The following is a 19634-nucleotide window of genomic DNA, read 5'->3' on the forward strand; positions in this document are numbered from 1 at the left end:
ATTGTTTGGATAAAGGGTCCTCATGTGCTTCATCATACTTGCCGTGCCGCAAGAGTATTTCTTGTTAGGATCCCCTCCCGATAGGACTCTTTTGCAAATCTTGCACGTGACCAAGGTGGCATTGGTCTTATTCTGCCCCTCGGGAAAAGTAAAAAATGTCCACACCACTGAAGAAAAACGTTTTTTGAGTGGTGCCTCCGGCAAAAATTCATCCTCAGAAGTATGAGGTGATGCAGGTGATGCCTGCTGCCCTGAAGCCATTTTTGGTTGAAAAAAGTTAGAGCTAAGTGTAAACTTAGTCTAAAAAATCTTCTTCTCTCCAAAGAGATGGTGCTCTAAAGAAGGTCAAAGAAGAATGATTGAAATGGGTGGGGTCTTTCAATAGTTAGAAGAGGAAGTGTAATGAACCAATCAAATCTCTTTTTTTGCATGTCACATGGGATCCGCGCACCGTGCACTTACGCAGCACGCACCCAGCGTGCAAATAATTAATCACACTCCCATTTACTCACCTACGCAGTTATACACACTCAAGTTCACTTACTCATAAAAATAGTACCACATTCTTACGCTCTTATACAATCATTGATACAAGCACACACTCATCCATACAGCCACTCTCACAATCACACACTCTCACATGTACCCTCTTATATACTCTTACACGCATATATACTGCCTTTCACATACGTAGTTAGTCACACATGTACCACTGAGATATACATTCAATTCCTAACACACCCATACATACAATCACTCAACCATACAGTTCATCACAGATGCACTCTTAAAACCATGCACCCATAGAATCACCCACTTACACATCTATGCATAGAGTCACACACACCCTACCCACACAAACACTCAGGCACCCATACAGATACTCAGACAACCAATCAATAACCCATATAGACACTCATATAGCTATTTACAAAACCATGCAGCCACTTATACACCTACACACAGACACATACAGACATTCACACAGTTGAGTCACTAGTCTGCAGTAAGATACATTTAATGACTCACTTATAGAGTCAGTTACGCACCTAGAAAATCATCCATTCACACACTTGTACACCCACTCATTCTACCACAGGCCTTTCACTATAAATATATAAAACATATTTAAACTTTACAGAAACACACAGTCACTTGATGATGTCATGAGTGATGTCATTTGAGATGTCATCAGTGATGTCACTGACCATGTCATGAGTGATGTAATATGTGACGTCATCAGCAGTGCATTGCGGGGGCGCAAGTTATAGTTAGCTGAACTAACTATAACAGGGGAATTTCTAGGGTTTTGTACGAGGGAAATGTCCAGCTAACTATAACCCCCTGAAACCTATGGTTTTTTCAGTGAATTTCTAAGGTTTTTTAAATGCCAATTCTCAACTATAACGCCCCTGAAACCTTTGTTTTTTTCAGTGAATATATATATATATATATATATATGTGTGTTCTAGAGTATTGTGTTACTTGCCAAAAAGAGATAGAATGCCTTTTCAGGGGTAGTAAGCGCTATATCAATACACTTACAATTACAATATATGAAAAGACACTCATTCGCTCAATAGTAAAAGAGAAGAGTGACCCACCTCAATTATTTCCAGCAGTTCGGCCTTATCGATACAGCCGTTCCCGTCTTTGTCGTATACTTTGAACGTCCATTTTAGCTTATGCTCTAGCTTCCCTCTGAAAACTAGATTCAAAGCTGCCACGTATTCTAGAAAGTCAATGGTATTATCCTAAAGGAAAAAATGAAGAGAGAAAGGTAAAAAGGTTGAGGAAAAGAAAAAATAAAGGGGCATATTATCAAGCACGGCGATAATGGGCTTGATAATATGCTCTATGGGATTCCAATTGAAGCTCAGGTTAGATGTCCTTCACATCTAACATGGGCTTCAATTGGAATTCCATAGAGCATATTATCAAGTCCATTATTGTCGCTTTAGCAGCAGTTTTCTGCCGTTAAAGCGGCGATAATTTTATCGCCGTGCTTGATAATATGCCCCAAAGTATGTTATAGGAAGGCAACAGTTAATATTTAAGAGTGTACAATGAAGTTGACACTAGTATTCTGACCCTGTATCTAGGAGTAGATGTTATTTTATGCTGTGTTACGTTATATTATGCTACATTGTATTTATTGAATTTAAATGTTTCAGCGTGCATTAGAGATACCTTCAAGAAGTGTTGATGGATACAAATACCAATGTTGTCTTTTCCATAGTCTCATGCCAAGAAATCCTGCATCGGGCTCTGCACAAATACACCAACAATGTTTGAAAACATCCACATTCCCTACGAAATAAGTTAAATATTTACGAACCAAAATTATGGCTGCCAGCATTCATCAGAAGTTGATTTTTTGAAAATGTTTTAAACATTGTGCCAGTCCCCTCCAAACGCCTGTGTTACACATTCGATCCTTCTGAAATCTTGCACAAATATCTCATTAATTTTTGTTGTCAAAATCAACAAAATATCCGCAGGTACTGAGTCAGTTTGAACTACTTTCTCAAGCACTGCAACTAATAGTTAAATTTTTATGCGCAGAATCTTCCATCTTTCCCTAAAAAACATATCCCAGGATGCTTATCTGTACCAAAGATGAAGCTGAATTGCTATCATCAAGAGGTAGTCAGGGATTGTAGGTCTAATGTGGATAATATCCATTGTTTAAGAGCTCGGGCCACATGTACAAATCTTTTTGGGATGTTGCAAACGGTCTGATTAGCAGAATTCGGCAATTTGAATCCGCAGAAAAGCATTTTGAAACTTACAAAATCCACATTGCAACTCAGTAAAGTGTTACCAAATCGCAAGTTCGAAGGGGCAAATATCGATTACAGTCACAAAACATTAATTTTCTACCAACTACTGAAAGGTAGTGTTAACCATTCACAAATGGGAAGAGGTCCAGAGAGGATCCCTTGTCCTTTGAGAATGTTAAACAAAATATTTTTTAAGAACAGGCCTACTCTTCTCTTAAAAAACTGAAATATTTCATTTTTTGTTTTTTAAATGAATCCTGTTTTCATCTAGGGAAAACGGCCTGAATTTAACAAAAAAAATCTCTTCATTTAAAAGCAATCACAGACATGGTTGTCTGCTGACCCTAGCAGGCTACCATTACTGTCATGGTTATCATTCCTAATGGGTCACAATCCTTGACCGACATCGTTAATATTCATTAGATAGGTCAATTTGCGCCCCACTAGGAATCACTAATTAAAAGTGCAATATTTTCTTATATTAAGAATAGCGATTTTCTAATTGTGATTCAGTAAAAGTCGCTATTTGGAAATGCCAAGTCTTAATTTGTTTACATCTTGCTCTACATTTCTCAATCCCAAAGAGAGGACACGTTTATCAGAAATCTGCCTCTTCAGAACAATGGACTCACTAGTTCCCATCACCTAGCTCCAATTTGGAGGGTCCATAGATTCTATCATTGCAATTACAGAAGAAACTCTGGGGCATATTATCAAGCACGGCATTAAAATTATCGCAGCTTTAGCGGCAGGAAACTGCCGCTAAAGCGGCGATAATGGGCTTGATAATATGCCGCAGAGAATTCCAATAGAAGCCCATGTTCACACCAGAACATGGGCTTCTATGGGAATTCTCAAGGGCATATTATCAAGCCCATTATCGCCGCTTTAGCTGCAGTTTTCTGCCACTAAAGCGGCGATAATTTTAACGCTGTTTCTTGATAATATGCCCCTCAGTACTCACAGCGTACTCTGGTTAATCAATTCTATGCCCATGTTTAGGTAGAGGCTCAAGGGGTCTAAGGTCTAGGAGAGGCTATTTAGTCTCTTTCTTGACAGTTGCACAATAATTCACATAACTGCTTTCGTGAATCTCTTCCCGTGTAACTTGCAGCCTGCCTAAAAAGTGGATCTGAGTCTACTATGTATTTCCACTCATACACAAAACCAGCTGGAGCCTTGCCAAGGTATCTCCATCCAGACATCAAACAACCCACTCTGAAGTTGCCAACTAGTGAGAATATCCATTGCTAAAAACTTAACTTGTCATAGTTAAAAGCGGTGATCTCGATTCATAACACTTCTGAAGTGGTGCTTAAATCTTGACTTAGGTATTACCTACCACTGCCATTGAATTTTCAGAAGAATGTTCACTAAAATAAGCTTTGTGAATTTGGTCCTGGGACTTTACCCTTTATTTTATATTAAGTGCATCTAGAAAAGAGTTCCTCCTATTTTTCTTGAGCAACCCTTCACCGTACCTAATTCATGAGTTGTCTAGCTTCTGCCAAATTGGGGTTCTAACCACTCAAGTTGAAGGAATTCATATAGCAGCACATGCTGTATGAAATTTCTAGGCACTGAGGCACAGAATATACCCCTTGAAAATTACACAGATGTAAATATAAAAAATGCAAATAGTACCAATCAGCTGTCTGCTTTCCTGCATCCAGAAGTGCTTATTCTCCTTACTGTGGTGTTTGTTGGTAATGCACCCCTTTTTTCATCTATTAGTAGTAATTAATAGTAACTACCTCCTCCCATATTTAATACTTCGTTACTTAATAATTCCTAATCAAATATAATATAAAAGAACAAAATACAAATAGATTACAACAGTCACAATAGCAGGAGATAACAAGCATTGGCAAAGTCAATAGTTCTTGTCTTGAAGTTGTGAGAGCATTTTCAATAAACAAAATGTGGTGATGTGATGTGGACACTGGCAGGGAATGTCATGATGTCATGTGGAATGTTTGAGTGGGTTCTGCTCTGGGGTTCTGGGGAGAGCAGTTGGGACTTCGTGCTGTGGCTGTACCGGTTGGGACGGCTCTCTGTACCTTCCAATAAATACTTTGTGTCAAAAGCGTCCTGATGCCATTGCCTCGTCATTACAGTGGCAACAGAGGATGATGCTACTCCTGCCACATTTGCCGCTGCTGCCATTTGCCTACATCCTGCAGTGAAAAGTACGTTGGGACTGCCCAGAGCCTAGGCATTCTACTGTGAGTAATTTTCTTTTTACCTCACGTCAGTCGTTCGTCTGTGCAGAGAGCCGCGCCCATATTTCATTTGCCCATTCGTTTACCTCGAATTACTTTAAAGTAAAAGGTTTGCGAGAGATTCGAGTATTAAGACTTTACGCGGGTGGAATTTGCTGCGCTGTAATTTTGAATGGGACTCTATTCATTTAAAAAAAAAAAAAAAAAGAAGAAATATATCTCGTGAAGGGCTTTATCTTACCGGTCTTCGCTGTCCCGTGTTGTCAATCTCGAGCGTCATTGCAGTGAGCAGGAGGTGTTCACCCGTCAGTTGTCTCTCCTATCTGATGATGTTGTAGAATCTTCAGCAGAGATTAGCGAAGGAGGCCAAAGCGAGTTCTATTGTCTTCATTGTGCAGGAAGCATATTCAACAGAGACGCTTCGGATTTGTCGTCAGCACGCAACGTCGCGTCTACAGCGGCCATTTTGGATTGGTCAATTCTTCATTATCTATAATCTTCAACACGACGTAGTATTCAACTGAGTGCACCAGAATTTTAACGTTTGGAAACAATCATCGTGTGTGCACATCTATTTTTCACGCTTTATGATGTGCACTGTTTTTTTTATTTATCGCAAGTGTAATATAATTTATGGAGCTATACATTTATAATGCTGTGTCGTTGGATTTGCATTTTTTTTTCACCAGGTTCATCACTCCAACGGTGCAACGCTACCATCTAGTGGTTTAAATTGATTTTTTTTTTTTCTTTTTGTCATCATCTGTGTTCACTGTTACTTGTGAGAGGTGTCAGCTTTGTGTCTCTTCTCAGTTTAACAAAGTTTGAATTTCTCATTTTCTGCTTTCTTGCAGAAGCAGTGAATCTTCAGGTATTATTTTTTTTCTCTTTTTCGTCTTTCTTCTTCTTTCTCATTTCTATTTCTTCTTATTAACCAATCAATTTCGTTCCACAGTTTTTATTTTTGTTTTTATTTTCATTGACGACAAGCAGAGTGTTATTGCACCAGCGCCTTTCCTGCAAGATCCTGGAGATCCTCCTTTGGAATGGAAGCTATGGTTTAGATTGTTTACGGCGTATTTAGGCGCGATTGATGGTCAAAGATACTGGCCTGAAAGGAAAAAGAACCTAATGTATTACCATCTAGGGGTTGAAGGACAAAATGTGTTTGATCATCTACCTCCCTACGATCCACCTGAGGGTGAAGATCCAGATGAGTTTCAAACAGCGGTAGCACAATTGGACAAATATTTTACGAAAACAAAGAATATTGTAGTGCACAGATATACGTTTTTTACGAGAGCGCAGAAATCCGATGAGAGCATAGATACTTTCATTACAGCTCTAAAAGTTTTGGCTTCTAAATGTGAATTTGAGAATTTCACTTCCCAACTAGTGAGAGACCAACTGGTCTCACGTTGTTATTGTAAAAAGATACAAGAAAGACTACTGACATGTAAAGATCCTACCCTAGACAAAGCTGTAGATATTGCTAAAAGTATTGAAAGTTCGATAGATGACGCAAAACAGCTTGAAACTGCTCTATCTAACTCTTCTATTTCAGGTGCTGTTTCCACAAAGCATCCCGGTGCCAGCTCTGTCAAACCTCCTATTCTCATGCTTGACAATGCTTTTAGGGGTAATGTTTTTCGTGGCAATATTAGGAAACCGGGCATTCTCAGAGGTGGAAGATCATTTATACAAGATAGGCAGTATAATTGTAGAATATATTGTTATAGATGTGGTTCTTCTTTACATGTTTCTTCTTTTAAAAATTGTCCAGCCATCAATCAACAGTGTGGGCAGTGTGGAAAAATGGGCCATTTTGCTAAAGTCTGTATGAGTAGCAGAAGAAGAAACGTAAGATGTGTAATTAACGAAGAAGACGATGTTTATGATGAAGATGTTGTCAATCAAGAATATGTTGTAGTGGTAAAGAATTGTGCTGAAGAAAGGCAATTAAACATTTCTGATCCAGAAGTTTTGGTTACGATCGAAACGTGTCAAATTCGACTTCTAGTTGACACAGGGGCTCGCATCACTATTGTGGCACAAGAAAAGTATCAAAAGTTTTGGTATCAGAAAAGTCTATTGCCTCCGGATGTTCTTACAGTAGCTTTTGAAGGTAGTAGAATTGAGTTGTTGGGATACTTCTGGGCCACCATCGGGGTTTTAGGGGAAACCATCAAGGGAAAGATATATGTTGCTAAAAGAGGGATCAATTTTCTTGGTCTCGTCCATCAGGCAGAATTCGGATTAACCATCAAGCCTGGTTTGGAGAATCCTGTTTTCATTGACAAGCAGTTTGGTCAGAGTCAAACCAATAAACATACCTACTCGCTTTCTAGCACGCAGTCACTTAATGATTGGGAACACAAGTTCAGCAATGTTTTTAAAAATAGTCTTGGAAAAATTACTAATTTTCAACACTTTATAAAACTAAAAGAGAATAACACTCCTGTTAAACATAGATTACGCAATGTTCCATTGAGTATCAGAGAGGATCTTTCTAAACACCTACAAAATTTGTGTGAACAAAGTATAATTGAGAAAGTTGAGTCTACTCTTTGGCTTTCTCCCATTGTTTTAGCTAAGAAAAGGTCTGGGGACTTGAGGATGTGTGTAGACTTGAGAAGTCTTAATGAGGCCATCTGGGTTGACGGTTTTCCTCTTCCGCGCAATGAGGACCTGATTGCGAAAGTTGGATCGTCTTCATGGTTTACCAAATTGGACCTCAAAGCTGCGTATCACCAAGTCGAACTTCATCGTCAGTCTCGACATCTCACTGCTTTTGTTACTCCTGATGGTGTTTTCCAGTTCTGCCGACTTCCTTTTGGCCTAGCCTCTGCGGCTGCGGTCTTTCAGAGACTAATGACTGAAATGTTTAGACATAATCCCAATGTTGTAGTATTCCAAGATGATATTCTTGTCTTCACTAAGAGTGAAGCTAAACATGATGTGGTTCTCAATCAAGTTTTTAGTGTATTAGAAAGTCGAGGGGTGACCTTACAGAAAAGTAAGTGCTCCTTTAAAGTGAAAGAGATTGAATACCTAGGTCATGTAATATCAGAACGAGGTATAAAACCCAGACCTGGTTTAATCAAAAGCATAATAGAGGCTCCAGCTCCTCAAAACAAGGAACAACTTATGTCTTTTCTTGGACTCTGTGAGTTTTATGCGAAATTCATGAAAGATTTGTGGTAAATATTTAAATTACCTGTACTATTTTTTATGCGGTAAAAGTCTAGTAAGAATAACTCAGAAAAATAAGAGGCAGAATCCGTGGTATTCGAGGGTATAATAGGGTATTTATTCCTTACAAAGGAATGATGGTTCGAACAAGGCAATCGAGTTCCGTCACCACGAAGGTTCAGGAAGGGATCAGCAATACATTATTGACAAGTATCAGTATATATAAGAAAGGCATTACATTAAGATAGATGCAGGAGGCGTAACAGCTTGATAATACAGATAAGAATATACATACGTAATAAAAAGTCGTAATAATAGGCGTGCATAGAGGCGTATACTAAAAACGTCATTATGATGGTGACACAAATGGGTGGATCCATAAGAGAATCCTGCAAAGTCAGCAAAAATACATGGCAGAGATGCGCGCGCAGCCGCATGACGTGAGATTGACGTGTAACTAGAGGGTGAAGGGAACTTGACATTTAGCCCTACATGAGGAGACAGAAGTCTGGGATGTCAGGACAACCTAGTCCCAAATCATATCTAATATCTTGTGTTTAAGGAACTATATTATCTAGAAGGAAAGGTCTTTTCGGACAAAGCCTATTCTATACTGACTGCTAGTGCGTGTACAAGCGTCTAAGTGTCTACATGAGATGCGAGGGGGCATGGGCCTACCATGGTAACGAAAGTCATGAATTACTTGCTAGAAGACAGTAAGGCCGGGCCCTTTGCTCTGCAGCTGGAGTGATGTTTACCTAAGCTACTAGACAGGAATGCATTTTTCGAGGAGCGGGGCAGATAACTTGAAGGCTGAATACAGTTTTGGCAGGCAACAGGCCGGGCTAGGCACCGTTAACCGCGCAGGAAGTAAGACAAAGTTCATGGATACAGATGCAGGTCCAGGCTGGAGCATTCAGAGGCAGAAGCAGGAAAAGCTCGATGGCAGAATTCAGGGCCTACCTTGCCAGAGCTGGAAAACGTGAAAGGTACACCATATAAAGACGGTGGCAAGGCATACTTAGGAACGGAATATCTGACCCATTCATGGCAGATCTGAAAGAGGACATATTAACGTTGGACACAATTGTATTTGCGTCTTCATAGCGTCTTCATAGCGTCTTCATAGCTTGAAGCGGAGGGAACATACATGTACTTGTGGCATGTACATGGAGCCGTTGGGGTCTAGATAGGGGACACAATTGACCATAAAAATTCATATTTCCTCATTCCCTCCTTGTCCCCTACGGACCCTCATGAAATATCGATCCTCAGGAATCCATCAATCTGTTCATGTAACATCATTTGCTCTTCTTTCTTCTTCCGGGATCTTGAATGAAAACTTGAACGTGGAATACACGATGTGGCACACAGGCCGCAAATCGCTGGTCCACATTGTAGACACAGGCAACAACTGAATACTATGAGAAGGCCAATACCTAGGAAGGATAGGACTTTCCATCCCCAGGCTGACAACACGCTCCAGATCCAACCGGACCATGTCCAGGTGCCTGGATTCTGATGTATCTGGTTTGCAATCTTGTGAAGACGAGTTATGGCTTTATATACGGATGGCGCGTTTTCTGGGATGAAAACACAGCAACTTGATCCGATGACCCTACAAGCTCCGCCCCTATCTGCTAGGATGACGTCAAGGACAAGACGATTTTGAAGAACAACAATCCGCATCGCAGACTGTTCCTCTGTTAAGTTGCCTAGGGCAGAGGTAGTTTCATTCACTACTGCTTCAAGGGTTCTGGTTAATCTTCGTATCAGTTTACTATTTGAGACCACACCTATGTAAGGAAAGAGACCTTTATTGAAGTCTGTATATTGTTCCCATGCTGTTTCAGTGTAGTCAACAATCGGGATATCTCTCTGGGGTCTATGGTGTACTAGATTGGTATTTCTATGATAATCAGGAGGGGCTAGGAAAACAGGTGGCAGAAGGAATGCAATGTAACAGGTACCATCCCAATCTAGAGGTAGGCGTATATATGCGGTATGACCACATATAAAGTAGGAATGACGGAAAGCTCTAAATGTAGACTTGCCTTTATCACTGAATTCGATCACAGTAGTACATTTACTATGACCCAGGTGTACTGAACCATTCTTTCTTACACAGAATTCACCTTTGACTGGTAATACTGACATAGCAGGCAAGACTAGTACAGCTTCAGATTCAACATTCAGAATCATGAGGTTAAGTGTAAAATTACCTAATCCATATACTTCATTTTCTAGATCAGTTCCTGTTCTTTTGGGAAGTCCCTCCTTGTTAGGATAACAGGCTTTAAGTAAAGCTGAGTTCAGGTTTCCCCATACCCAGTTGCTCTGGTAAACTACAGTGTTTAAATCTAAAGAGTTAATCAAACTAAACCATGCTCCACAGGAACCATTGTGTGTGAACGGGTACGGGAAGAGAGGCAGAACTCCTTTGTATTTCTGATAGGGAGGAAGTCGGCCACATATCCAACAATTTGTAGCATTGCTGGTCTGATGGGAATGATGTAACATACTAATGAATGTGTTGTTGCGCAGCGCAAATCTATAGGACAACTCATGTGGAGGTAGTTCACTAAAAGAATGTTCGGCAGTAACATTGTAAGCACGCTTGAAAATAGGATAGTACATATGTAACAGTACACTTGCAGCAATAATAATAAGATTTAGAAAAAACATAATCACCAATGTCACTATACAGTGACTATGAAGTGATTTACAGTATGCATGTTTCTTGAGCTGCTTCTGTCTATTTTTCTCTCTCATTCGGTCTAGAGGATACATGTCAAAGACTTAATTCAACCGATTCACCTTGGAGAGGACTTAAACAATCGAATTGTCTGACTTGCTAGACCTTAGTTTCAGTTTATAGTTTTCTTTTTCTGTCTTTTCAACCAGGGGGAGTTTTGAGTCAGTCTGTGAGGGAATGCAGGACTGAACGTTTAAGTCCGATGGTAGTCCATGAAATTTCTTGATATGGCTCGAGTGTAACCACCCTTTGCGGCCCTCTATCTTCACGGCTGTCCTCGTGGTCAGTAAAACGAGTTTCGGTTGTTGCCAGCGAGGCTCCAATGGACTCCTCCTGTCGAAATTTCTTACAAGTACCAGGTCACCTGGAACCACGTCATGGGGCTTCGCCTCAGTGTTATCGGGAAAAACTGCAGCTACCTGTGAACGACAAGATTGTAGTGCAGACATCAAGGAAGCCAGGTAATCTGTCAGCATATTACAATCAACATCAGTGATCTTACGAGGTATAGGCGTCCCCCACATATTTGGTGGCCTGCCGAAGACCACCTCATACGGGGATAGCCCTGTTCGAGAATGTGCTACCATTCTCATGTAAAAGAGCGCAACTGGTAAGGCTACTATCCAGTCGACACCTTTTTCTCTACAGATTTTGGACAGTCTAATTTTCAGAGTTTGATTATGGCGTTCCACGAGACCTGCTGCCTCGGGATGTCGGACACAGTGTAATTTCCATTGATAGCCTAACAGAAGTGAAACGTGTTTCATTAGCTCGGATGAGAACGGCTGGCCATTATCTGAGTACACGATACGAGGCAAACCATACCGTGGGAAGAATTCACGAACTAATTGTTTGGCAGTAGTCGGGGCAGTGTAATCTGAAACGGGATACGCCTCTGTCCAACGGGAAAGAGCGCATACAACTACGAGGACATATTTGAATCCTCGACATCGTTCCATCTGGATATAATCCATCTGGAGGACTTCAATAGGGTGATCGGGAGGTTGAAATCCACCCTGCTCTACAGGTACGCCTTTACCTGGGTTGAACTGACAACAAATCATACAAGTTCGGACTTTCGGTTTGGCTGCAGCTCGTAAGTGTTTGTTGAACCAAATGTGTTGAATACTGTCTAACATAGCTTTTTCTCCTAGATGTGCTGGACTATGTATTGTGTTAATGATAACTTGAACCATTGAGTCGGGGAGAAACCATATAGATTTTCCCTTCGTCATCCATCCCTGATCGGTTTGGATCCCTCCTAATTCAGTCCATTTCTTTATTTCCTCTGGTGTAGCATGTGTCTGTATGTCAATTACATCAAGAGCGGGATCCTTAACTGTCATGCAGTGTGTCGGCGTCGGAACTATTGTCTTTGTCAAGTCAGTTGCATGAGTCTGATTCTGTGCTGTTTGCTTAGCTGTTCGGTCTGCTAGGTCGTTACCCTGGGAAATGATATCGGTGATTTTTGTATGAGCTTTACACTTCATGATAGATATTGAAATAGGTAGATGTATTGCATCTAATAGAGCTTGAATGAGGGAACCGTGTTGAATGTTGGCACCGTGAGAAGTCAAATAACCTCTCTCTCGCCAAAGGACTCCGAAGTCGTGTACAACTCCGAATGCATAACGTGAATCTGTGTATATGTTAACTTTTCTATTCTTGGCTTGAATACAGGCTTGTGTCAGAGCAATAAGTTCTGCTGCTTGAGCTGATAATGTGTCGATACAATTTGTTTCAATGACTTCGGTGTCTGTCGTGACTGCATAGGCGGCCACTAACTTTCCTGTACTTGTTCTCATACATGAACCATCTACATAAAGTGTCAGGTCTGGATCTGGTAATGGGACATCTGTCAAATCTTGTCTGGGTTTGGTCGTAATAGTAATGACTTCAATACAATCATGTGCCAGTGGGTCTGTTCCACTTAATGGCAAAAGTGTGGCAGGATTTAATGTACTACAACGTCTGATTTCTATGTGTGGCTGGAACAATGTGAGTTCGTAACCTGTCAGTCGTGCTATAGTCAAGTGTTGTGTCTGTGTCCGGTTCAAGAGAACCTCTACTGCGTGTGGTACTTGTACTGTCAATTGATGTCCTAATACTATGGAATCGCTTTGCCTAATCGCTAGAGCTGTCGCTGCAACTGATTTCAGACACGCAGGAAGAGCTTGAGCTACGGGATCTAATGTGCTAGAAAAGTAAGCGCATGGCTTGTGTGATCCTGCTTGTTCCTGCGTGAGTACTGACAAAGCAGTACCTTCACGTTCTGTAACAAAGAGTGTAAAAGGCTTACTGTAACATGGTGTCGCTAAGACAGGTGCTTGGCATAAAGCTTTCTTTAAGTCTTCAAAGGCTTGTGTATGTTCTGGAGTCCAAGGGAGGACAGTCGATGTCGCCGCCTCCTGTGTTGTCAACTGAATGAGTGGTTTAGCTAAAAATGCATATTGGGGGATCCACTGCCTGCAGTACGAAGTGAGGCCTATGAAGGCCCGTACCTCCTTTTGTGTCTTGGGTGGTGGCATGTTTACAATTAACTGGATGCGATCAGGTGTGAGCTGTCTCCCCCATTTGGACAGCAAGTGCCCTAGGTACACAACTTGCTGGGCACAAAATTGCAACTTTGAAGGGGACACCTTGTGCCCCTTGTCGGCTAAGAAATGTAAAACCGTCAGTGATGCTTTTTCACATTCGGGTTCGCTTCGGGCGGTGATCAGCAGATCATCGACATACTGAAGCAGTGCAGTGTTAACAGGCATGTGGATACTGTCAAGTTGTCTTTTCAGTGCTTGGCTGTAGATGCTAGGACTTTCTGTAAATCCTTGAGGTGCGCGTGCGAATTTAAAACTTCGTCCATTTAAACTGAATCCGAACAAATATTGGCTTTCCGGATCGATTGGGACGCTGAAGAAGGCGTTCTTGAGGTCAATTACAGTAAAGAACGTTGCCTCTGAATCAATAGCTGTCAGCAATGACGAGATATCTGGGACCACGGGATATTGTGGTACAATGCATTTATTCAATTCTCGTAGATCAATAACTAATCGATATACTGGGGGTGCTTTTGGGTCGGTTCGTTTAAGAATCGGAATAATCGGAGAATTACATATATTGGAGTCCGTTTCTACAACCACTCCTTGTGAGATGAGCTCGTCAATGATTTGCAGTAAAGCCACTACAGCATCTGGAGGTAATTTGTATTGTCGCATTCGTGGTAATACCACTCCTGCTTTGAGTGTGACTCGATATGGTGTAATGTGCATACAACCTACATCAGTGGGGCCTTGTGCCCATAAGTGTGCAGGTAGATTCTGTAACCGGTGATCCATGTCTCTAGACACGTAGTGACCTTTAAAGTCACGCAAAAATAGTCGTACTCCGTCCGGAGAACAACATATTATAGCTCCTAGAGCTTTCAATGTCTTTAGACCTAACAAGTTTTCTGGGCATGATTTCGTAAGCAATAGATCTGTAGTCCGTGTTAATGGACCAACTGTAAATGCAAGTGGTTGCGATACTTCGTTAATAGTGGGCTTTCCTGAAAAACCAAGGGAAATATTTTGTGAGCCTGAGAGGGGTGCCCCTGGGACTTCGTCGTGACTTATAGTTGTTCTGATTGGCCCTGTATCAAGTAGAAATTTTCTGTCTTTCCCTAATACTTGACTCTGTACATAGGGACCCTCTTGATCTACAGGAACCTCAATAAGGGGTAAGCCAACTTCCCTCTCTAGGCTATTTCATGTGTATCGCTGATACTCTGGATAGTCATTTTGTGCATACTGGTACATCTGTTGTGTCGTGTTCTGTGTTGCAGCAATAGGCTGTGACTGTTGTTGTGGTAAGGTCTGTTGTGCAGCTTGCATAGGCTGTACATTCTGACGTTCTTGTTGTTGGATCTGATCCTGTCTAGGCGGACGTGGTCTCTCCTTGGTTTTACCCGTAGAGATATTATGTTTCAGAACTGCACAATCGTTTATATAATGACCTGGCTGTTTACAATAGTTGCATGTCCCTTTAACGGGAACCGCTGAATTACTGGACTGTGTTGCACCCTTTTTATGACCGTCAGCTGGAACTGACTGAGCGACTAGCATTTTCATTTTCGTGTCTTTCATACGTCTTAGTTCGTGTTCTTGCTCTTCTCTAATTCTATTCTGGTGATACTGTAACATTTGTAACATTTGTGAAGGGGTGTTAGCTTGCCAAGTGCTCTCGACTTTCAATACTCTGTTTTTAACCTGCGGCAGAGAATTCTCGACTAGTTTTGTTACAAAAAGATGTGGATATGACTCACTATTTGCTTTCAGGCCGCTATTAATACCAAAACATTTTTCAAATCGGGAATAAAAATCACTGGTGTCTTCCTCGGGTTTCTGTTTACAGGCTGAGATTGCTCCCCAATCTTCCTTTTTCGTAGTTAATAAACGTGGCAATACTTGTACTAATAGACCTGGCAATGCTTTTGTTTTGTCCCCAAGCCCTACGCCTGCAGTTCGGTTATTGTCTTCATTTTCTAATGCGGTCCAATCAATCTTTTGGTCTCCCACCTCCCATTCCTTTTCCTTGAGTTTCTCATAAATACCGGCAGGCAATAATACTTTCAATATTTTCATAATGTCAGGATAGGTATAATCACCCATGAGTAACATGTCTTTTAGCTCACGGTGGAAACCTGCTGGATCTTTGTCATGGCTGGGCACTAATTTTTTCATTTCTAATAGTTCTATTTTCGTTATGGGCGTGTACACAAACACGCGTCTAAACGTATTGTCATCATTCCTGACTGGGTGTACTTCGCGTAAGGGATTCTGTCTGTCTATGTAATACTGGTTTCTCTCCATGGAAGGAGCTGGATCATGTTCTGGGCCCAAAAAGGCACTATATCTATGTCGGTATTCTAGAATTACTTTAATTAGATCGGTACCTAGACCTCTCCATTTATTCGTGAGTAGTTCTATCAATATATCAGGTAGGGGACCAGGATCGGAGTGTTGGCCTTTATATATTATAAGGAGATGTTGTATCATGTATATACTAGCCAAACGTTGTTCGTCTGGGACGAGATTCAGAAACGTGTGTGCTAGCGCATCATCACTATATTTTTCAGGGCTGTCAGCCCATTGTACTGCTGACCTGGCTAATTCTTGTTCATCCATAGAATCGAGCACATGGTACCCCCTTCGTTCTCGAATTAATTTATCGGTAGCCTGGAATAAGTGTTCAGGGGTCCTTGGATTTGAAATAACTGTTTGAAAAATTCTGTTACATTCTGGACGTATCGGACGTATTGTTTTATTAAAGGATCTTCCTTTTCCTACATAAGCTATCGCTTGTCTAGCTGGTAATTCAAATTGTCCTGTGTTCATTTCTGACTGTTCCTCCTCCTCTTCCTCTGATTCAGTTTTATCTGCTTCTACTCTGTTTTCATGTATTCGTTCTACTTCTTTTCTGATCCTTCGGCACATTGCTTCTATACACTTCTGTTTATCATGTCTCCCGTCTGTTATATTCTGACCCCATCTGGTAAGTGCTTGCATTTCCTCCGAATCTACCTCTGGCCTATCTCTATTTCTGATCAAACAGTTTATAAAAAAACGTAACAGTAATTTTTGTATGTCTACTTTCTGGTATTCCATGGCTTCGGCAATACTTTCAGGACCTTGCCCTGATTGGATAAAGCGGTATATTTTGTCTAGATGTTCAACCATTCCTGGTAACGTCATTAAATAGTTTGCAGCTCGTCGCAAACGTACTGAAGACAGCAACATTCTGTCGTGTTTTCCTGGTACTGGATCATATCTACAATCGGAAAGAGGCTCGTTTAATATATTGTCTGATATTCTTTGGGGTGTACGTCGATATGCTAAATCTCTATAAGTTAATCTAGTTGTTGGCGGTGGCGTGGAAAAACCTCCTGTTGCACCCCCTGAGGTGCCAAGTCCAAAAGGATTTGTTGGGTGCAGGGTAGAGAGTGTCGGTGCAGGAAGGACTGTAGAAACAGATGGAATTGTTAGAACTTGAGTAGGAGTTTGTTGCTGCGGAGGTGAGTGCAGCTGGTTCTGGGGTTGAGTGTCGTTAACGGGTGGTGTGCGTGGCTGCACACCATTAGCATATTCGGGGGCTGCATCGTCTAAATAGGAAGAAAGGAAAATGTCTTTTGCGGTCTTGGGATGTACTTTAATCGGGAGTAACGGAGGTGGCAGATCTTCTGGTACCTCCAAAGTGGCCTTAGGCAAACCCTCGGCCAGAAGAGGATACATACCATTCATAAGAGTGTTTCGTTGTCTGTCTACTTGTTCTGTTTTTATTCGTGTACCTTCGTCAATTAATATGTTTTCTCGGGCCTTTTCTGAATCTTCCCTACTTTTCTCTTCCTTTCTGAGCGCTTTCTCTGTGCGCCTATGCGATTCTTTACGCCATAGTTCAATGGCATCTTTCTGTGACTGTCTGGCTTTCTTTTTCCATAACGCTTCTTCTATTCTCATGATGCAATCTGCATCCCATGTTCCAGCAGCGGGCCATCTCTGACTCTCTGCCAAATCCTTGGTGTAGTCCACCCATAGATCAAGATATAATACGGCATCTAGGCCATGTTTATGGTACATAAAGTACCCTGGAGTGTCCCTAGGTGGGATAGGAACAGCTTCCTCGAGTATCCCTTTTCTAGTTTTTATCTGTCTTAATTTTGAAAATAACGGCATCTTGAATCTTGTTACTTAATTCTTACTTTTACTCGGACCTGAACACAATTTATACAATAAACACAATAATGAAGATCGAACAATCACTCATACCACGACATTTAAAACATATCAAAACATTTCAGAACGAACAATAATAATTAGAATAATACTAGTTAACTGCATAATACTAAATATACTATATGTACTGCTAAACAGTACAGATACACTGCTAAAACAGTGCAGACCAGGTCTGTGTACCCAGACCCGTCTTGACCGGCACAAACTAATGTGCACGTCTAGATGCGTCCTCAGCAGCGGTACTCACCGGGAAGCACGGAACGGAAGGCCTCGGAAGTCTGGACTGGACTAGACCAAACTGGACTGGACTCGACTCGTGACTTAGATACTTCGGAACTTCGGAATCTGGTGGGCCTCTGTATACCTCGGATCTTGCTCTCTCAGCTAGGCTCTGGTCGGGATTCTCCGCACTCCTCACCGCCTCGTCTGGGTGTTGATCGCAGCCTCAGTCGCCCCCTTTGGCCTGAGGGAGATACAGGAAATCCTGCGGGTACGCGTAATTGTCCGTCCGGCTGAGGCAGGAGACCGGGTCTGCAACGCACCTCCGGCGCGTGGGGTGTGAGAGGTGTCCCTGTTCGGGCGCCAATTATGTGGTAAATATTTAAATTACCTGTACTATTTTTTATGCGGTAAAAGTCTAGTAAGAATAACTCAGAAAAATAAGAGGCAGAATCCGTGGTATTCGAGGGTATAATAGGGTATTTATTCCTTACAAAGGAATGATGGTTCGAACCAGGCAATCGAGTTCCGTCACCACGAAGGTTCAGGAAGGGATCAGCAATACATTATTGACAAGTATCAGTATATATAAGAAAGGCATTACATTAAGATAGATGCAGGAGGCGTAACAGCTTGATAATACAGATAAGAATATACATACGTAATAAAAAGTCGTAATAATAGGCGTGCATAGAGGCGTATACTAAAAACGTCATTATGATGGTGACACAAATGGGTGGATCCATAAGAGAATCCTGCAAAGTCAGCAAAAATACATGGCAGAGATGCGCGCGCAGCCGCATGACGTGAGATTGACGTGTAACTAGAGGGTGAAGGGAACTTGACATTTAGCCCTACATGAGGAGACAGAAGTCTGGGATGTCAGGACAACCTAGTCCCAAATCATATCTAATATCTTGTGTTTAAGGAACTATATTATCTAGAAGGAAAGGTCTTTTCGGACAAAGCCTATTCTATACTGACTGCTAGTGCGTGTACAAGCGTCTAAGTGTCTACATGAGATGCGAGGGGGCATGGGCCTACCATGGTAACGAAAGTCATGAATTACTTGCTAGAAGACAGTAAGGCCGGGCCCTTTGCTCTGCAGCTGGAGTGATGTTTACCTAAGCTACTAGACAGGAATGCATTTCTCGAGGAGCGGGGCAGATAACTTGAAGGCTGAATACAGTTTTGGCAGGCAACAGGCCGGGCTAGGCACCGTTAACCGCGCAGGAAGTAAGACAAAGTTCATGGATACAGATGCAGGTCCAGGCTGGAGCATTCAGAGGCAGAAGCAGGAAAAGCTCGATGGCAGAATTCAGGGCCTACCTTGCCAGAGCTGGAAAACGTGAAAGGTACACCATATAAAGACGGTGGCAAGGCATACTTAGGAACGGAATATCTGACCCATTCATGGCAGATCTGAAAGAGGACATATTAACGTTGGACACAATTGTATTTGCGTCTTCATAGCGTCTTCATAGCGTCTTCATAGCTTGAAGCGGAGGGAACATACATGTACTTGTGGCATGTACATGGAGCCGTTGGGGTCTAGATAGGGGACACAATTGACCATAAAAATTCATATTTCCTCAGATTTTGCTAAAACTACAGAGTGTTTTAGAAATCTACTTAAAAAAGGAGCAACATTTGTATGGTCAGAAGAATGCGAAAAAGGTTTTTGATCCATTAAGAGTCA

The 19634-nt window shown here is 41.6% G+C and overlaps 1 protein-coding gene across 1 annotated transcript in view; it reads right to left on the reverse strand.

The window, feature by feature from the left end:
• The window catches only part of LOC146870217 (guanylyl cyclase-activating protein 2), a 352891-nt gene that overhangs the window by 128408 nt on the left and 204849 nt on the right, over positions 1–19634 (reverse strand). The window contains exon 2 of the mRNA XM_085599654.1: positions 1605–1754. Coding sequence (XP_085455780.1) covers positions 1605–1754 — 150 coding nt within the window. The remainder of the gene's footprint in view (positions 1–1604; positions 1755–19634) is intronic.

Source organism: Triturus cristatus, chromosome 1_1 (genome assembly GCF_964204655.1).
Source record: "Triturus cristatus chromosome 1_1, aTriCri1.1, whole genome shotgun sequence".
In the NCBI taxonomy this organism is placed as follows: domain Eukaryota; kingdom Metazoa; phylum Chordata; class Amphibia; order Caudata; family Salamandridae; genus Triturus; species Triturus cristatus.